General features: G+C 40.6%; 1 protein-coding gene across 1 annotated transcript; it reads right to left on the reverse strand.

Moving 5' to 3' along the window:
* Window positions 1-6,463: 6,463 nt before the first annotated feature.
* On the reverse strand, window positions 6,464-8,263 carry LOC104901304 (hypothetical protein). The gene is made up of 2 exons (XM_010688859.4): window positions 7,705-8,263; window positions 6,464-7,001 (listed from the first exon to the last, which is right to left on the reverse strand). The coding sequence occupies exons 1-2, from the start codon at window positions 8,176-8,178 to the stop codon at window positions 6,840-6,842; spliced, it is 636 nt and encodes a 211-aa protein (XP_010687161.1). The 5' UTR covers window positions 8,179-8,263; the 3' UTR covers window positions 6,464-6,839.
* Between the last annotated feature and the right edge of the window lie 11,030 nt (window positions 8,264-19,293).

Raw genomic sequence — 19,293 nt, forward strand, 5'->3', positions numbered from 1 at the left:
TGCGCATTCAGTGATGAAGTCAGCGAGTGCTTGGGCCTTGATGGCTCTTCGGGGCTCGAATCGAGCCCAAAATCTGCTAACTGGTCTGCCCAATCGCTCATCCGACTCGAGTGATTTCTATTCTCAATAGCTTCCGGAGCGGTTGTCCGGTTAGGACTTTGATGGGATGTGCTTGGAAATAGGGCTTGAGCTTCCGGCTCGCCATTACCAAGGCAAAGACCATTTTTCAACATCGCTGTACTTCGCCTCGGCCCCCCTATAGGCGTGGCTGATGAAGTAACAGGATGTTGCTTTCCTTCTCGCTCGGCTATAGGACGGCGCTAAGAGCGTAGTCCGAGACAGCCAAGTAGATAAACAGGGGTTCCCCCGGCAAGGGGGAGATCAGTTTGGGCAAAGATGCCAAGTGATTCTTGAGGAGTGAAGGCTTGCTCGGCTTCGTCATCCCATGCGAACTCTTTTCGCTTCAGGGCCTTGAAGAACAACAAGCTTTATCGGCCGACCGGGAGAGGAACGACCGAGCGCGCTAAGCAGCCGGTTAGGCGCTGTACTTCCCGAACTTCCGAGGGATTTCATTTCTAAGACCGCTTTGATTTTGTCCGGGTTGGCCTCTATACCTCTCTCATCTACTAGAAATCCGAGGCACTTTCCCCCTTTAACTCCGAAGACGCATTTTTTAGGGTTGAGCATCATTCGGTATTTCCTTAGGGTGCTCAGCGTTTCTTTCAGATCTGCAGGGTGATCCGACTGGGCCTTGCTTTTGACTATCATATCGTCAACTACCTCAATGTTCCGACCCAATTGGTCGCTGAAGATTTTGTTGACGGTTCGCTGATATGTCGCCCCGGCATTTTTGAGGCCGAACGGCATCATTTTGTAGCAGTAGACCCCCTGAGGAGTGATGAATGCTGTATGAACCCTATCCTTCTCGGCCATGGGAATTTGATGATAGCCGGCATTTGCATCCATGAAGCTGAGAAGGGCGTGCCCTGCCGTTGAATCGACCAGCCTATCGATCTTTGGCAGGGGGTGATTGTCTTTTGGGCAGGCTTTGTTTAAGTCGGTGAATCGACACACATTCGCCATGCCCCACTCGGCTTTTTGACCAAACCACGTTGGCCAGCCACTCCGAGTATTGACATTCTTCTATGAAACCCGCTTCGAGCAGCTTCTTGACCTCTGCGCTGTGCGGCATTTCTTTCGGGATTGGTGCTGAGCTTTTGCTTGATGGTCTGAACCCCTCTTTGATGTTAAGCTCATGACACATGATTTTCGGGTCGAGCCCCGGCATTTCTGTGGCCTCATAGGCGAAGACATCTTGGTACTCCGTGAGCACTTGGATGATATCTTGCCTTGTTTGGGGGTCCATGGCCTTGCCTACCCTGACAGTCCGACCGGGGTCCTGGCCGATCGCGACTTCTTCGTCATCCTCGGCTGGCTGAGGACGCTCGTATTGCTTGGGGTTTTCAGTTATGTACACCCCGAGGCTGTTGAGGGCTGACCCCTTCGTATTTTCTTTTTTTGAGTCCTTTTGGACGTCGTTGTCCGAGTCCTTTTGGACGTCGTTATTTTTGAGGCTATTCACATAGCACTCTCTTGCGGCCTGTTGGTCGCCTTGAATTTTTCCTACCTTCCCTCATCAGTCTCAAACTGCAAGAGGAGCTGGTAGGTGGAGATGGCGGCCTTGGCTTTGTTTAGCATGGGCCTCCCCATTATTATGTTGTAAGGCAAAGGGATGTCTACCACCAAGAAGTCGATCGGTAGGCTTCTCCCCTTACCCTTTTCACCCATCCGAGTGGGTAATTTTATTGATCCGACCGGGTGGACAGAGTTGCCCCGAAGCCTATGAGCGGCTGAGCCATGGGGTAACATCCCGTCGGTGTACTTCACTTTTTGAGGCAGTCAAGGTGATTATATCAGCGGATGACGCCACTATCCACCAATACCCTCTTCACCTTTGTATTGCTACCTTGAGCTCGATGACAGGGGGTCGTCGTGCGGAACGTGCAACGTCCGACTGGTTCCCCAAAGTCATGACGGGGCACTAGCTCGGGGAGCTGGACATCAAGACCTGATGTTTAGGTTAGGTGAGCCTTGCGGCTCGGCCGGTTAGGCCTCCCGACGCGAACCTCCAGCGATGACACCAATGAACCTTCGTGTCCCCCTGTTCGACTGACCCACCTTTTGCTTCCCTTTTCTCGCTCGAGGCTTAGGTAGTGGTTGAGCTTGCCCTGGTCGGCCAACCGTTCAAGGATTTCTTGAGCTCTCGACAGTCTTGGTGGTGTGCCACATTCCTTGTGGTAGTCACACCAATACTTTTATCCCTCCGAGACGATGATGTCCGGATGGGCGTTGGCCTGGGAAGCCAATTTTTGTTCCGGATATCAAAGTAGATCTCCTTCCGGTTTTTATTGAATCGGGGGTCGTTGCCGTTATCGGTGAGCCGATCCCCTCGGCCCCCTGTTCTTTGATGCTTAGGCTGACCTAGATGTCCACCGTCATCTTTCTTTCTTGCCACCTCATCCGAGTAACGGCAGATTCCGTTGCTGGATGAATCTTTGGGCCCGAGCCATGGCTTCCGAGTAAGTTTTACTTCATTCTCGGCCAATGACCATCTGAGCCGACCCGGTTGGAGCCGGACATGAGGGCAGCGAAGGCTACACGTCCTGTAGGTCGGTTATTTTGAGAGACTCTCGTTGAACCTCTTATTAGTCCGACAAGGATTCATTCTTGTCTTGCTTCACCCCATGAGGTGAAGGCTGGTTTTTCTTTGCCTCTTTCCCGCTACGAACTTGGTGATGAAGAGGTGTTCCAATATGGCGAAGTCAGTGATGACCCCCGCCGGCAGTTCTTGGAACCAATTAGAGCCAAACCTTTGAGGGTGGTAGGGAAGAAGCGGCACCAAGTGGCCTCGCAACTTGTCTGCACGCTCATTTGAGCCTTGTAACTAGCCATATGATCATCTGGGTCGGTTAGGCCCGCAAATGGCTCGATCAGGGGGGTTTTGATTTTCCCGGAGGTTGGGTCCCTAGGATTTCTGACTGAAGGGGATCAGGAACTTGAGCCCTCCTCCAGTAGCCTAGGGGCTGAGAATGAGCCGAGTCCCCTTGGCCCTCTCGGTCATTTGCTTCTTCTGAGGAACTCCCGGCGTCATAGCCTTGGCTGAGGCGCTTCTTGTTGTTAAGGAATTCTCGGGCATCTTGGGGTTTCCGACCCACCCCCCCTTGGGGATTTAGATACTGGGTCTCTGCATGCGACGGGCCGACCCCTGTCGCGCTGACTTTTCTTTTCCCGGTGGCTCGGGTCTCTCGCATCGGACCGTGGCCGGCTAGGCTGCGGATCCGATTAGAACGAGAGTGTCCCTCTGGAGCGGACGACGTGCGCTCTCTGGGCTCATGCTGATTGAGCGGGACGACTTGTTGCGGCTGCCTCTGTGGAGCATGGCCATCATGTCCATCATGCCCTTTTGGAAAGTTTCCTGGAGCTGAGCCGTGATAAGGGCCAGGTCAGACGCAAAGAGCGGCTGAGGCTCCACATGCTGAATATGCTGGGATACCGACCGAGGGTCCAGAGTTTGGACGGTAGGTGACCTCCGAGCCGGTGAGGGGCCGCTCGGCCTCCCGGTTATGCGCAGGCGAGTGACCTCGCTCCGGCGAGGGTTGGGGTTCCCTATTGTGCGGCGGAGTGGCCTCTTCTGGCCGAGCAACCTGTCAGAGGCTGCTTGCGCGAGTGTTTTTGGTTGGTGCCATTGTCAATTGGCGTTCTGAGCTGAGTAGCTGAGTGATAAATCTGAGTGAGTGGTGGCGAAGTAACTTTTTGTACTATCCCACAGACGGCGCCAAACTGTTTCTGTCTAGAAATTAAGGTTCTGATTCCTTTGCTTAGGGAATACCGGGTCAGATTCGAATGTCCTGAGTCCAAAGTCCGTACGCCGGAATCCTGCAAAAGTAATGGTTAGACTGCCCCGGGGGTTGTTCCGAGATCGCCTCTCCGACGCTCAAGTCAGTATCAAGCTTAGAGAGATAAAGTCTAGAGAGAGATGCTCTGGTTTGTTAGGTAAGAATTCAATACCTTCTCATTGATGAGGGGGTTGAGTATTTATAGTGCTGGGGATATCCCAACTGTAGGCCAGCTGGAGGGCACTGACAGCTGGGAGGCATTATCACAGGTGGGCCCTCTGGAGGTTTAAGGCTTTATTGGGCTTAATTATCTCTGGCAGGCTCAACCCAGGAAATAAGCCCAAACAGTTCTTAAGCTACTTGTTTATTCCCTTGGTGAGAAATTCATATTTAATACTACTCGCTCCGTCTTAAAATATAGTTTTCATTTTTATTTTTTCATGGAAAATAAGGTAAGTAGAATCTAAGAGGGGTAGTAAAGATCTTTTGTTTATTTAAATAAATGTTGTATGGAAAAAGATGATTTTAGGAGAGAAAATGGAGAATAATTGGGGAAAGAACATTAATTGTAACACTTAGATTGAATAAACAAAGTAAAAAAAAAATTCAAGAAGCAAATAACTGATGGTGAAATGATTTACCTAGACAAGTTAGGGGAATTTATGAAACTAAATATAAAAATGAGTATATTTTAAAACACCTAAAATAAAAATAGAAACTATATTTTTAGACGACACGAGTATTTGTTTTGAGTTTCAGATTTTGCGTGAAATCATGTATAAAGGGAGCTTTGAAGGAATTAAGAGAAAAGGACTTTCAATCAAGTCAACAGAATAACAATAATTGTAGGAGCAATTATTAGGATTTAGTAATGGTGCTCTTAGAGGAACATCAATCAAGTGTAATAGGATCTGGCTTATTATTAGTGAAAGAGCTCGTCTAAAATTTGTGGTCGAAGTTCTTAATTATTATTAGGCCTGTGAAGGTTTTTCTCATAAATTCTCTCGCATGTCTTTACATTGTTCCTCTTGTCTTTTTTTAAAAAAATTTCCCAAAAAGTACCCCCTCCCCTCCCTCTTTTAAAGATAAAGAACAATTGATTTTCAGTAGACCTGGCAATCGGATCAATCGGATCAATCGGATCGGATTCGGACCGGATCAATTCAGATCGGACCGTTTTCGAATCAAGTTACATTCGGACTGGGACCGGACCGTTTCAAATTGGGTCATCGTTCGAACTATTATATCAGGTCGGAATCAGACCGGACCAATTCAGATCGTACCGTTTTCGGATCAAGTTACATTTGGACCGGGATCAGACCGGATTGGATCGTTTCGGATTGGGTCATCGTTCGAACTATTATTTCGGATCAGAATCGCACTATGGTGGAATGAATGGAATACTTATGCCAATGATATTTTTTTAATATAAAAAACGGGTAAGTTTCGGGTATTTCGGATCAAAGCCAAATCGAAACCAATAATTTCGGATCGGTTTACCTTCGGGTCGGATCAGTTTTAGATCGGGTCGGATCGGTTTCGAATCCGGTAAGATTATATCTGATCATTCGGATTTCGAGTCAAGATTATTTCGGATCGGGATTCGGACCGGATCGGGAACGTTTCGGATTCGGATCAAGGTTCGGACCGTCTCGTTCGGACCCAGATCGGACCACGGATCGGATATTTCGGACCAGATTTTCGAATCAGGACCAACTTTGTCAGGTCTAATATTCACCACCATGATCACAATCCTTCCTCTACTTTTGAAATAGAGTTCAGGTTTTTCATCATAAATATTCATCACTTATCTTCGTCTGATGACCAAAGGCTCTACTCATCCTTCCTTGTACCTTAACCCAATTGCAAATATATTTAGTCAAGCACCATTTTTGATCCTTACGTCGTTTAAGATTGTTCAGGTTTTTGCTTCAAGCTTAATTCTGAATAAAAACATTTTGACAGTACAACTCTTTAGGGCATATATATCGCATCAGACCATGCTTGACGTAATTATTCAATGAGCACATAATCAACTTCGAGCAACTGTCGAGTGGCATGTAATTATATTCTCCAACATGCAAACATTGGTATCATGAAGTACATTACAGAATGCAATCAGAATAGATGGTCAGGCAAGCTGGAAGAATTTACTCACACTTTATATCAGCTCCAGCAAGAGATCACAAAGTTTTACAATTTAGTCGAACTTCAACATCCTAATAACATCATTTCCCACTCGGCCACTACTCCAGCTGCATTCACTTCACCAAAATCTTGCTGAACTTATCTGAACTAATTTAAATTTATTTATTGAAGCTTAATGGAACTAATCTGAATTTATCTGAACATACTGAAACTTATTCGAATTCGAGTTTATCTTTCCGGGGACGATTATCTCAAGGCGAAGAGAATACACCCACAAGCCACAGTGTTCAAACAAGACATTCCATGAAAACTACAGATTACTCACAAAATAAGCCAAAAGATTTAGATAAGCAAGTTTTCAGATGTTATCTTTAGTTCTTTACTTTTGGTTGAAGCACATACACACACGATACAACATGTATAAGAAAACTGACCAGCTTCATTTAATTATGGTACCTTGCCAGATTACACATGACATCGATTCCTCCTCTATCAACTAAAGTCTATTCTGATTTGCTTTCATGTTTACAAAATACATGGTACCATAACTTCCTTACTATTGCTCCTCTATCAAGTAAAGTATATTCTGATAACTTGCTTTCATATGTTTACAAAAAACATGGTACCGAAACTTCCTTACGTTCGCTTTTCTTTCATGATTCCTACATTACAGTTAGCTCAATTTCCATCAAACTTTCCTAGCTAAACCTCCCAATCAAACAATATACCCTTCCCAAAATTCAAAACTTGCAATCCCTAACCACACACAAAAGAAGAAAGCAACAAAAATTAAAATCAGAGTTCTTGGTGATTCTCAACATGTGCATATTGCGAAGCTAAGTCCTTCATAATTTGAATCAAACCTTTCAAATCATTAGTACCCACCTCCAGATAATCCTTCAAAGACTCACCTGCCATTTCTTTCTGCAATATTTCCACCAATTCTCTTAGAGCTCCCTGCATGCATGTCTAAATATCAAAATTTACGCCCCACCAAAAAGATCAAGATGAAAAACAGAGAAAACTTAGAGAAACTAGAAAATTGTTACTAAAGAAAAAAAAGAAGTCTATTGAATTATGAATATAGCATCCAATGTTTGGCTCATTCAATGGAATATGAAAATCAATAATGTTATATGATATTATATACTGCTTAAGTTGTTGATATGAAGAAAAATTAATCATATTCGATATGAATTGAGCAAAGCTCATGATATCGCAGTGGTAAGTTGGTGCATTAAGGGGGGAGAACTACCCAAAATACACCTAAATTTCATTGATAACCCTTAACTTTTGGTAGCCAACTTTAATTCTCATATTAACCCCTCTTCGTTATACTTCATCCATTTAGAAATAGTTACACGATTTCTAACTTTCACATATGTGGATCTATGATTTCAACCATTAATATATTTAATTATTAATGAGTAAAAATTATAAGTTTGGTTCCGAAACTGCAAAATGGGTTACCAATGATAATTAAAATTAAGTTTGGTTCCGAAACGGAAAAATTCAAAGCTTATGTATAATTTGGTTACCATTAAGAATTTCCTTTTTTTTTTGGTAAATCATTAAATTAAGCATAAAAATCACATAAAATGGCACAATGATATGCCGTTATAAATTAGCACAATAAATTTAAAAGAAAAAAAGAACTCACGGATTTCCTAAATACTGAGAGTAACCGATTCGAAATAGACTTGAATACTCGAAGGACATTCTTGTAATTCCGAGAAAACCACGCTGCCCTTTCAGAATCAGACTTCAAACTAGCCAATTCACTGAGTGGACTCAGCAACTCGTTGAAATCTGCGACGATTCCAAACGCGTCTTGAAACGACATCGTATCCCGCCAGGCGTAGTTCCTGAGGTAATCCCAGGCCATGGAAAAGGCGGAGGGCAAAAACCTGAAGCTGAGGCCATGGTCAAGCTTGCTGGCGATGAGGCGAGCACGTCGCGCGCCTTCGAGGTCGCCTCGGGAGGCGCGAAGGTTGGCGACGCGGGAGGAGAGAGAGTGGGAGAGGGATAAGAGGGTACGCAGTTGGGTCAAGGAAATCAAGGCTTCGGTTGGGTGAGGTGGGGTTAGCACTAGGAGGGAGAAGAGGAGAAGGAGAGAGAGAGGGGGTTTAGACATGGTTTTTTCGTTGTTTGTTGAAATGCATCACCTCTGTGTAGAACAGGAAGATGGTGGCATATTTGTGAATAAAATGTTAATAATATTAATTCGTAGAGGTTAAATATTAGGTCGTGAATTTATATAAATATATTAACATCGTGTTACGTAGAATGGATTTGAAAGGAAAAAAAAAGAATTGGAAAGAAAATTTTAATATTTAATGCGTGGTAAAAATTTATAATACATATTTCCTCCGTTTTTTTATAGATGCTACATTTCCCTTAAATGGAAATGTCATAATAGATGCTACATATCATAAATGGATTCCTTTTCACCATAAAAATCTTAAAATACTATTAAAAAGTTGGTGGTCCCCCACCTTTTCTTTTAAAATACTCATTCCTTAACAAATGGTTTTTTATTCAAAAAGTGGTGGTCCCCTACTTTCTCTCTCTACCTTTCTTAAAAACCACCACTTTCTCTATGTAGCAAGAATAAAAACACGGAGGAAGTATGTTATAATTTCATTATAATGAATCGAAACACGACCTTTCAAAAACAAAATGTAAGAGTTTAACTACCAATATATTACAATTTCAATGTTCTTAAAGTAAAATTTAAATAAGTCTTATAATTATTTGTAACTATAAATACATGGACAAACTTTTTGATCTCTAACACTATTATTAAGATAATAACTTTCTCTTACCTAATTCCATTGAAATTGTTATTTTTATCCCTAATTATTTATAGTTTTTTTAAACAACTTATTATGCCATAACGTCCATATTTCAATTTTGCACCAGATAATTATGAAAAGCTAATAAATTTAATTATAATTTTTTTTGAATAATAATAATATATTTAAGCTTTTAGTAGAGTTTTCAAGCTTTGGGAAATTGTAGAAAACTCCATAGGAATATAAAACAAATTGCTGTAAGTACATCTTTGCATCTCCTTTGTACTTAGCTTAGTTATTTATGGTCTAATAGCTTGTTTAAACTAATATTTAGCATTTTTACATATTCAGGGGAAGGTATAGGAAGAGTAAACCACTTGGGATAAGAAGTTTTAAGTGCATTAAGCAACCTAAGTGAAGGTACACACTTAGTTTGGTTTTAAACTAGAGATTTCCATACTTATAGTTAAGTGATTGTTTCTTTGTAGTGTAAAGCATGTTTATGAAATGAATTTACTTATGATGTGTATTTTATTATGTGTATATTGAGTATATAACACTAGTAGAAAAAGGACGATTGGCGTCCCCTCAAGTGCGTCGCACAAAAGCGGAAACGACGCACAAGCACTATTTGCGTCGCATGCACCTTTGCATACGACGCAAAATACCTTGGCCCAGCCACAAGCTACTACCAGTATGCGTCGCACACACCTAAGGTGCGACGCATATGGCCATTTTGCGTCGTACACAATCATGGTGCGACGCATATTGCTGCATTTTGGTGGGTAAAAAGATAGAGATATCTGCGTCACACCAAGGGTTGGGTGCGTTAGAGCTTTATGCGTCGCACCTTAGGGTGTGCGATGGAAATTACCTGTGCGGCCCAAACTATTAAAATTACTAACGACGCAGATGGGCTTCCCATAAAGCCCATATTAACTCCCTTTGTGCCTCTTCCTTTCAAACCCTACCTACCCTCTCAGCCTCAATCGTTCCTTTCATTTCTCTTCAAACCCCACCCCACTATCTCTCTCCAATTCTCTGGTTCTTCAATTCAAAGGCCTCTTCCTTTCATTTCATTCAAAACCCCCAAAACACCACCAACTACATCAAAATTCGAACAAATCGTATCTTCTCAAGTTCAAGCTCTCAAGTTCGCATCCACTGAAATCTGTCGAGCGCCTTTTCCGTTTTTCGGCGAGCGAACGAAAGTAAGACCTTCAGTGAACGAACGAAAGACATTCATGAGTAAGACCTTTTCCGTTTTCCAGCGAGCGAACGAACGAACGAAAGAAAATTCTGATTTTCCATTTCCCGTTTTTAGCACTTTGACAGGTTTGATTTCCTTCGATTCTTAGATTTCGTTCATCAGCGTCTTCAATTTTGTTTTTTAATTTTTAGATACCATTTCTATTTTAGTTTTCAAATCTGAAAATTCATTTTTTCATTTCAGATCTGAAAAATAAAATATTTAATACTTGACTTTTTTTTTTTACTATTTTGGCATTTGAAAAATAAAAATGCACATAGTTCATGCAATTGAAAATAATAGCCTTTCGTTTTTATTTTTATTTTTCATATTTGATTTTTCTTGTTTACTTTTTTGGTATTTTAGGGTTTATTTTCAGATTTAGAATTTTCTTGACTTTTAGTTCTGAAATTCTTATGTTCATTTTCAGAGCTGGAAATCATTCTTCTCGAAGTCATCTCCCTCGTGTCATTGGAAAACTCAGCCTTAATATGTGGGGAAAAAAAAAGGTGTTGGCTGTCACAAGGAGCAACATGTGCAAGAATGTGATACAGTCACTGGCCAGAGGTTATGCTGCAATAAACTATGCCTCTGTTTTCCTTTATTACTGGGTGTTCTCAACCCCAGTTGTGTCTTTGATATTTGGAAGTTACTTGTATGTTTGCATCAATTGGTTTCACATACATTTCGATGAAGCTTTCTCCTCCTTGCGCATTGCAAACTACAAGTCATTCACTCCCTTCCACATTTTGTAATCTTTATTTTTCTATAATTTTCTTATTTGATTTTCTGTAATTTTATTGAATTTATTTTCTGTAATCTATGTATTCTTTTTTATGTAATTATCTCTTTTTCTTTGTTTTCTGTAATGTATTATTACAAATCTACGATCTTTTTGTGAAGAAACCAAAATCTTTATTGCAAGTTTGCAACAACCTCATTCTTGGTTCATAAAATTAATTTTTTTAAAAAAAAATTATTTTTTTTTGTAAAACAAATTGCAATTTGCGTCGCACGTAGCCCTAGGTGCGACACAAATCACTCATTCTGCGTCGCACCAGAGGCGATGTGCGGTGCACATTAAGCTCTGTGTTGGGTTGGGGAGGACCAATTTACGTCGCACGTAGCCCTAGGTGCGACGCAAATCACTCATCTGCGTCGCAACAGAGGCGATGTGCGACGCACATTAAGCTCTGTGTTGGGATGGGGAGACCAATTTGCGTCGCACCGTATACAACGTGCGAAGCAAATAACTAAAAGATCTGCGTCGTTTTCGCATACGACGCAGATCGATCCCGAGACATCTGCGTCGTGACCTGTGCCGTTGGACCCAAGTCCGATGCAAATAGGGGTCCCAGGTCCGACGCAAAACGACCTTTATCTACTAGTGTAACATAGATATATATAGCATGCTAAAGTTCATTAGAGATGTTTTATTTGACCTAAACAACACTTATACACTAAGTCATTACGATTATGCTTCTAAATGGAATGTGTTTAGTACATGGACTTGTGGAGTAATTGTGATGATTGAGGTGGAGTTGTTATGTTGTTGTTGTTGTGAAGTTGTTGTGGTGGTTGTGGTGAAGTTGTTGTGGAGTTGTTATTGTATTTGTTGCTCTGTTGTAGTAGTGTTGTTGGGATATTGTTATTCTGTTGTTGCGGTTGAGGTTATGTTGTTGATGAGGCATCCTTGTTGTGAAGTGTTGTTGATAGTTGTGGTTAGTTATATGATCCAAAGATATGTAGAATTAGTTTACAGAATTTAGAATTAAGAGTTTGGGATTATGGTTATGAAGTGGGATGATAGTTATATCGTGTAGCTAAGGTTATTGAACTTATAGTTGGTTCTGAATTGAGGGCCAAGTATCTAGAATGTTAAAGGTTAATAATATGTAAATTGGCAATTAGTTGTTGTGTTATTGTTGTGGTGGTTGTGTTGCTCTTGTTATGTCGTTGTTGCTACTGTGTTGGTGTCACTAGTAGAAAAACGACGATTTGCGTCCTCTGATTTGCGTCGCACTGAAACAGAAATGACGCAAAAGGGTAATTTGCGTCGCATGCAAAGAAGAGTGCGACGCACATCATGGGTAAATGAGCACCAGTACGAACTATATGCGTCGCACGTACCATAGGTGCGTCGCAAAAGCCTAATGTGCATCGCATCTTATTCAACGTGCGACGCAGATACTAACCCCAATTTGCGTCATACCTTCTTTATTGTTCGACGCACATACTAAAGCCACGAGGCCCACTTCCTTTTTATTTCATAAACCTAGCGCCCAGATTTCATCTCCTCTCTCTCTCCCCCTCTCCCTCACTAAACCCTAATTTGTGGCATCAATTCTCTCTGTCGTTTCATCATATCCCTCTCCTTCTCTCTCTCCCTCTCCCTCACTCAACCTTAATTCCTCGCCGTTTTATCATCCATCACTCTCTAGTCTCTCTTCAAATCGAACCAACAACGGCGCCGAAGTCCTTCCGGCAAGCGAATGGTCAGCACAACACCAACAACGACGTCGAAGACCCGACACCACCAACAACGGCGCCGAAGTCCTTCGAATTCCTTGAAATTTCCGTATTTTTTAAAAAAATTCTGTAATTATGTAATATATTTACTATATTGATAGTTACTCCCTCTTCTCAAGATCTGAGTAGAATATTTCTCTTCTGTAATTTCTCTTTTATGATTTTTTTATAATTTTCTCATGTAAAAACGTCCCTTCTACTCAATGTATAATTTGCGTTGAAATTCCAGTTGTTTTCGTCCCTTCTATTCAATCTGCAATTTCTCTCTTCTATGGTTCGTGTATTTTTTTTAATCAAAAATGTCAATTTGCGTCGGATGTGGAGATTTGTCCGACGCAAATCACTTTTTAAGGGGTTTGTAGACCTGGGCAGCATGTGGGTGGGAGCTTTGCGTCGTATGTTGGCAATGTGCGACGCAGATGAGTGATTTGCATCGCACGTTGCACTGGGTGCGACGCCAATTCCCGAGCCATTTGCGTCGCACCGTATACAACGTGCGACGCAAATAGCTAAACGATCTGCGTCGTTTCCGCATACGACGCATATCATTTCTGGGTCATTTGCGTCGAGGCCTTTGGCGTCGTACCAGAGTCCGACGCAAATAGGCGTCTCACATCCGACGCAAATTACCTTTTCTGTACTAGTGTGTCCTGTTCTGTTTTTCATCCACTCTGTTGTGGTGGTGGTGTTGTTGCTTTATGATTGTTGGTGTGGTTGATGTTGTTGTTGTTGTTGTAGTTATGATGGTTCTTGTAGTTGTGGTGGCTGTTGTGGAATTATTGTGGTGGATGTTATTGGGTTTTGTTATTATTGTTTGTTGTTTGTTTGTTATTGTTGTGGCAGTGCATTGTTGTTGTTCTTGATTTAGTTAAAGGTTGTGAGTTAAGTCCAGTTAGTTTAGTTTTATAATTAGAATTCTCATTATGAATTAGGGATTATGAAATTGAGATGCTAGTCGATGTAGCTAATGTCATTAAAGTTATTACGTTAAAAACTAGTTTCAAGTATGAAAACCCTAAATCTTCTAAATTTACAAAGTAAGGGAAGTGAAAGGAGTTGATAAGAGTTCTGAGTATTAAGAATGAGTTGATAAAGTTTTGAGTATTGAGGATTAAAGTATGAATCCTTTTATACTTATATTATAAATATGAAAGTGAGGCGTGAACAGCACCCGAGTTAGGGCGGGTAAGTCGCTAACTGTTGCCTTCCAGGAAGGGCAAATTCTTGGCGTTATAGGACATGTCCGGTTAAGTCGTGTAAGCAGAACAGTAAAAGGTGAGGTGACGACCCTCAACAGTTTGGAGACAGTTGGTACGACGTGGCACCCCTCTCCATTCGTGTTCATGCCAAACGATCGATTTTGTGAAACTATGTAATTGAGTTGGATGTGATTGATTATAATTATGTGTAGTTTTCAAACACACATAAACTTGTCTTTTCTATTACGTGTGTACTCAACTTTGCTGATAGTGTCATTTTTGTGGCCTGTCACTGGGTGGGTGGCAGAGTTAAACATTGTTGCAGGATTGTGTTGGAAGCAAGGATCGAGTTGAGAGCAAAGTTATGATTCGAATTGTGTATTATGGGATAAAGTCCAAAATTTAAGTTTATATATAGAGAAGTTTATTCAGAATTACTTACAGTATAGATTTATTCTTTTGCCATGGAATTTGAGATTGAATGACTATGTAATTGAAGTCTTATATAAATGATTTTGTTTTGTGGGCCAATAACCAACAAATCCAGGATCGTTTTATAGGTTATGTTTCCGCTGCGAGTAAATACTTAATTCGATGCTTATTAAGCATTGATTGTGATTAGTGAATCTTAAGTGTGTTTAGCTAGCAGCTCGGGAATCGGGCTGTTATAAATGGTATCCGAGCAACCCTCACCGTGCGCTGAGTTAGCCACATAGTGATAAGAGATTTTAGTTTGTCGTTAAGGCACTAAGAACCGCTTTTCAAACAATATTTTAAGTCCAACAAGCAATTACTAAGAGAATAGTAAGGGCAAGCAAGGTCGATCCACATGGAAAATGGGATTGATTAAAGTCTATCAAGTCCAGACTACCTAATTGAAAGGTATTTGGGGGTTTGAAAAATGTTTGGTAACAATTAAGACAACTATCAACTAGAACAAGCAAATATCGAGAGTTCAAATATCAAATAAAAGACACTAGAGTTAAGGTTACTAGTATGAATAAGAACGGATGATGATTGTTAATGCGATTGTGAAGCAACAAAGACGATTATGCAAGGTTTAGTTCTCCTCTAAAATACTCGAGTCCTCTCTCGAATGGTCCTCAAGAGTAATCGCTTGATCTATCAACTAAATCCTCTCTCGAATGGTCTTTAGTTAATTGATTAAGAGATTCAATAAGTTTGGAAACCCTAATGAAGGATCCCCTTAATTTCCATCCAATATCTTGGTATAGAAATTAAGTTGATTCTTGGGGATGATAAAAGAGTTCGAAATCCGATTTAAGAACATTTGAAATCAAAATACCAAAGTAGAAATGTGATCAATATCTATCCTAAGGTCTCAAAACACCAAGATCAATGCATAAGCTTCTCCATACATCACAATCACATCAACATCATATTTAAAACCCTAATTCATACTTTCACCCTAACCCTAGATTATGGAACTACTCACTAATCATGGAGTTAAAGCAATTAAACAATGAATCATGACGAATCTAAGGTTAAACTGATGTAAGTAATTAAACTAATGTAAATCGCACTTATGGGACTAAGAGAATAAAGATCTTAAATAATATAAGAACATAAACAAACACCAAGAGAATGAATTAAAAACTGAAACTTTGAATTAACACTAGGGGAAAAAACATAAAGGGCTGCGCAGGAAGGGCTGCGCTTTTCGTAAAAGCGCAGCCCTACTAGTGAAGGGCTGCGCTTATTTTAAAAAGCGCAGCCCTACTAAGCAGAAGGGCTGCGCTTTTTAAAAAAAGCGCAGCCCTTCACTAGTAGGGCTGCGCTTTTTTAAATAAGCGCATCCCTTCTGTAGGTAAGAAGGGCTGCGCTTTTAAAAAAGCGCAGCCCTACTAAGTGAAGGGCTGCGCTTTTTTAAAAAGCGCAGCCCTTCTGCTTAGTAGGGCTGCGCTTTTTTAAAAAAGCGCAACCCTTCCTGAAAAAATTTGAAATTTCGGAATCGCGGGCTTTGAAATATTGAGCGGGGATTCGTCAAATATATTATCCCTCATTCTCTCTCCTCTCTCACGTCCCTCATTATTCCTTTCCTCCTTCTCTCTCATCCTCTCTTCTCTCTCATCCTCTCTTCTCTTCAAAAACTCCCATAAACATTTGCGACAAAAACCTTGAAATGATTTGCACTAAACATGGCGACGGAGTCCGATTGCCTATTGTGATACCTTTTCGGAAGCGGAACGAGCCAACAAGTCAAACACACCGCTATGCTGTGACGTTTAGGCTTTTTAAGCCATCCGAGTTCGTTTAAGCCTCCAAATAGCCATTTTAAGTTTTTCCGAAATTTTTTTTTTCCCTTAAATTATGTATTTGGGTTTTGTTTTATGTATTTAAACATTATTAGGTTGTAGTTCTTGTATTTTCAGATCTATAATGTTCTTGTATACTTCTCTTTGTTTATATTTTGATTAATGTTCTTGTATACTTCTCTTTGTTTTGATTAATGTTCTTGTATACTTCTCTTTGTTTATTTTGATTAATGTTCTTGTATACTTCTCTTTGTTTATTTTGATTAATGTTCTTGTATACTTCTCTTTGTTTATTTGATTAATGTTCTTGTATACTTCTCTTTGTATATAATTTCTTGTATTTCATCTTTGTTTGATTAATGTTCTTGTATACTCTTGTATACACTCTTTGTATATTAGTTTTTGTTCCTTTTTTTCATTTTCGTTTCATTCTTTTTATTGTTTTGGGTTTAGTATTTTCGTTTCGTTTCTCTTCTCTTCTGTTTAATTTCAGAAAATGTGAGATTATGAGTAAAAAAATGACAAAAAAAAATTTTTTTTTTAATTTTTTTTTTGGTAGGAAGGGCTGCGCTAGTTAGGAAAAAGCGCAGCCCTTCTAGCCCAGAAGGGCTGCGCTTTTTCCTAACTAGCGCAGCCCTTCTGGGCTAGAAGGGCTGCGCTTTTTCCTAACTAGCGCAACCCTTCTAGCTTAAGGGTTGCGCTTTTCTAGCACAGCCCTACTTAAAAAGTGAAGGGCTGCTACTGAAAGGGCTACTGTCAAAAAGCGCAGCCCTACATGCCTTTTTTAGCGCAGCCCTTCTTCATTTTTCCACTAGTGTAAGATGAATGAAAAGTACCTTCAATATCAATGGAATCACAAACTATGATCTCTAATCTCAATTATCAATGAAAAACTCAAGTGTTTTCTCTCTAATACAAAACCCTAAAATATTCTCTGAAAACTAGAATGAAAGCGTAAGTCTAAAACTAAAAGAGAAAAAGGGTTTAATGAACGAATTTTTCATTCCGGAACGCATGGTGCGGGCGCACCAGACCTCAGGTGCGGGCGCACCAGACCTCAGGTGCGGGCGCACCTGAGTCTACTATCTCATGGTAAAAATCTCCCGTCAAATGGTGCGGGCGCACAAATGGGCAGGTGCGAGCGCACCTATGTCTTCTGCCTCAGCCTGAATTCCTCCGTCAAAATGTGCGGGCGCACAGGTAGCTGGTGCGGGCGCACCATGTGCTGGGTGCGGGCGCACCTGTGCCTTCTGTCTTTTTCACCCAATTTGGTTGTGGTGCGGGCGCACCTACGTGTGCGGGGGAACTCTAGGCGCACCTCATGGCCTCTCACATCCTCTAGCTTGTTTCTTTAAGCCATGTCTCGCATTACTCGCCCCGAAAAGGGTCATACCTGCAATAAAAACACGAGCAAACATGGTGAAAGCATATGTGCTAGAAGTTCGATCAAAATAGATCGAATATATAGCAAAAAGTCACTATGATCAAGTATGATCGAGTGAATGAAATAGAAGGGAAAAGTGAGGAGAAAGAGGGAAGAAAGGGGAAAAAGGGAACCAAAACAAGCCAAAAGGAAGCCATAAAGTGCGTTAGGAACGCACTTATCACATAGCGGGGTAGAAGATCGTTGGGAATGTGTGTCTGTAACTTGGGTAATTAGAATTCAAGTTTTGAGCTATAGAATAAGAATAAGAGTCTAGATTTTGGAATATGAGTATTGAATTCGAAGTTGTAATTTGAGGAAATATGAAATCTATTTGTTGGGAATATTGAAAACTTTTTCATAGAAATTTAGTAAGGGCTATCCGAGGTTGTAGTGCTTGATATATGGATACTTAAGGTTGACCTATGAGTTTGTGTTTTGAAGTTTCGAGGACGAAACTTATTTTAAGGGTGGTAGAGTGTAATAGACTGAATTTTTAAGCAGGTTCAAATATTTTGTTAGTTATATTAAGTCTTCATCAAGATTTGGTCCTTTAAGTAGTTAGAGCTCTCTCCAACATCATACAAAGATAAAAGTGGATAAGAACCATCATTCTTAATGGTTAAGAAAGTTTGTGGATAAGCACTATCATTCTTAATGGTTAAGAAAGCTTGTGAATAAGCACTATCATTCTTAATGGTTAAGAAAGCTTGTGGATAAGCACTATCGTTCTTAATGGTTAAGAAAGCTTGTGGATACGCAATATCATTCTTAGCGGTTAAGAAATCTTGTGGATAAGCACTATCATTCTTAGTAGTTAAGAAAGATTGTGGATTAGCACTATCATTCTTAGTGGTTAAGAAAGTTTGTGGATAAGTACTATCATTCTTAGTGGTTAAGAAAGCTTGTGGATAAGCACTATCATTCTTAATGGTTAAGAAAGGTCAAAGAGGATAAGCACTATCATTCTTGGTGGATTAGAAAGCTTTGGGAACCAGTAGATAAGTTAGAAAGTCGTTGAGAGCCTTAAACATTAATATTGTGAAAATCGTTTGGAGATTGTTTTATCGGGTAACGATGAACTTCCAGTTAAAGAACCTTTTCGGGATGAATCCGAGCTCAGAACCTAACCAAACTTGATATATGACATACTTGGGATGTCGTAAGGTTAAAATGGTCATTAATGCCCAATAATTACGTGGCTCAATAGGGTAAATTGCCTACATAGTAAAAACTGGCCGCGAAATTAAGCTCAGACCTATGCTCAAAGAAACTGCTTAGCAGCTACTTAAGTGTCAACTCTCAAAACCCTTTGTGTGCATGAAAGCCAACATTTCAGGCTAACATCTCCAACAAGAATCACCCAGAAGAGGTTTCCCTCCCTCATGGGTACCGCCAGAACAACCTATAAAAGGCTTGCTCTAGAGTTACGTCTCTTTTCTCTTATTTCTTCCTCTTGGACACCCAATTCTCATTACATAAAACTCAGCTAGACATAATTCTTTAGTGTTTCAAGCGTTTAGTAGAGTTTTCAAGCTTTGGAAAATTGTAGAAAACTTCATAGGAACATAAAAGAGATGGTTGTAAGTACATCTTTGCATCTCCCTTGTAATTAGCTTAGTTATTTATGTTCTAATAGCTTGTTTAAACTAATATTTAGCATTTTTACATATTCAGGGGGAGCTATAGGAAGAGTAAACCATTTGGGATACGAAGTTTTAAGTGCACTGAGCAACCTAAGTGAAGTTACACACTTAGGCTATGTTTAGTTCACCTGA

Source organism: Beta vulgaris, chromosome 8, assembly GCF_026745355.1.
Source record: "Beta vulgaris subsp. vulgaris cultivar EL10 chromosome 8, EL10.2, whole genome shotgun sequence".
Lineage (NCBI taxonomy): Eukaryota > Viridiplantae > Streptophyta > Magnoliopsida > Caryophyllales > Amaranthaceae > Beta > Beta vulgaris.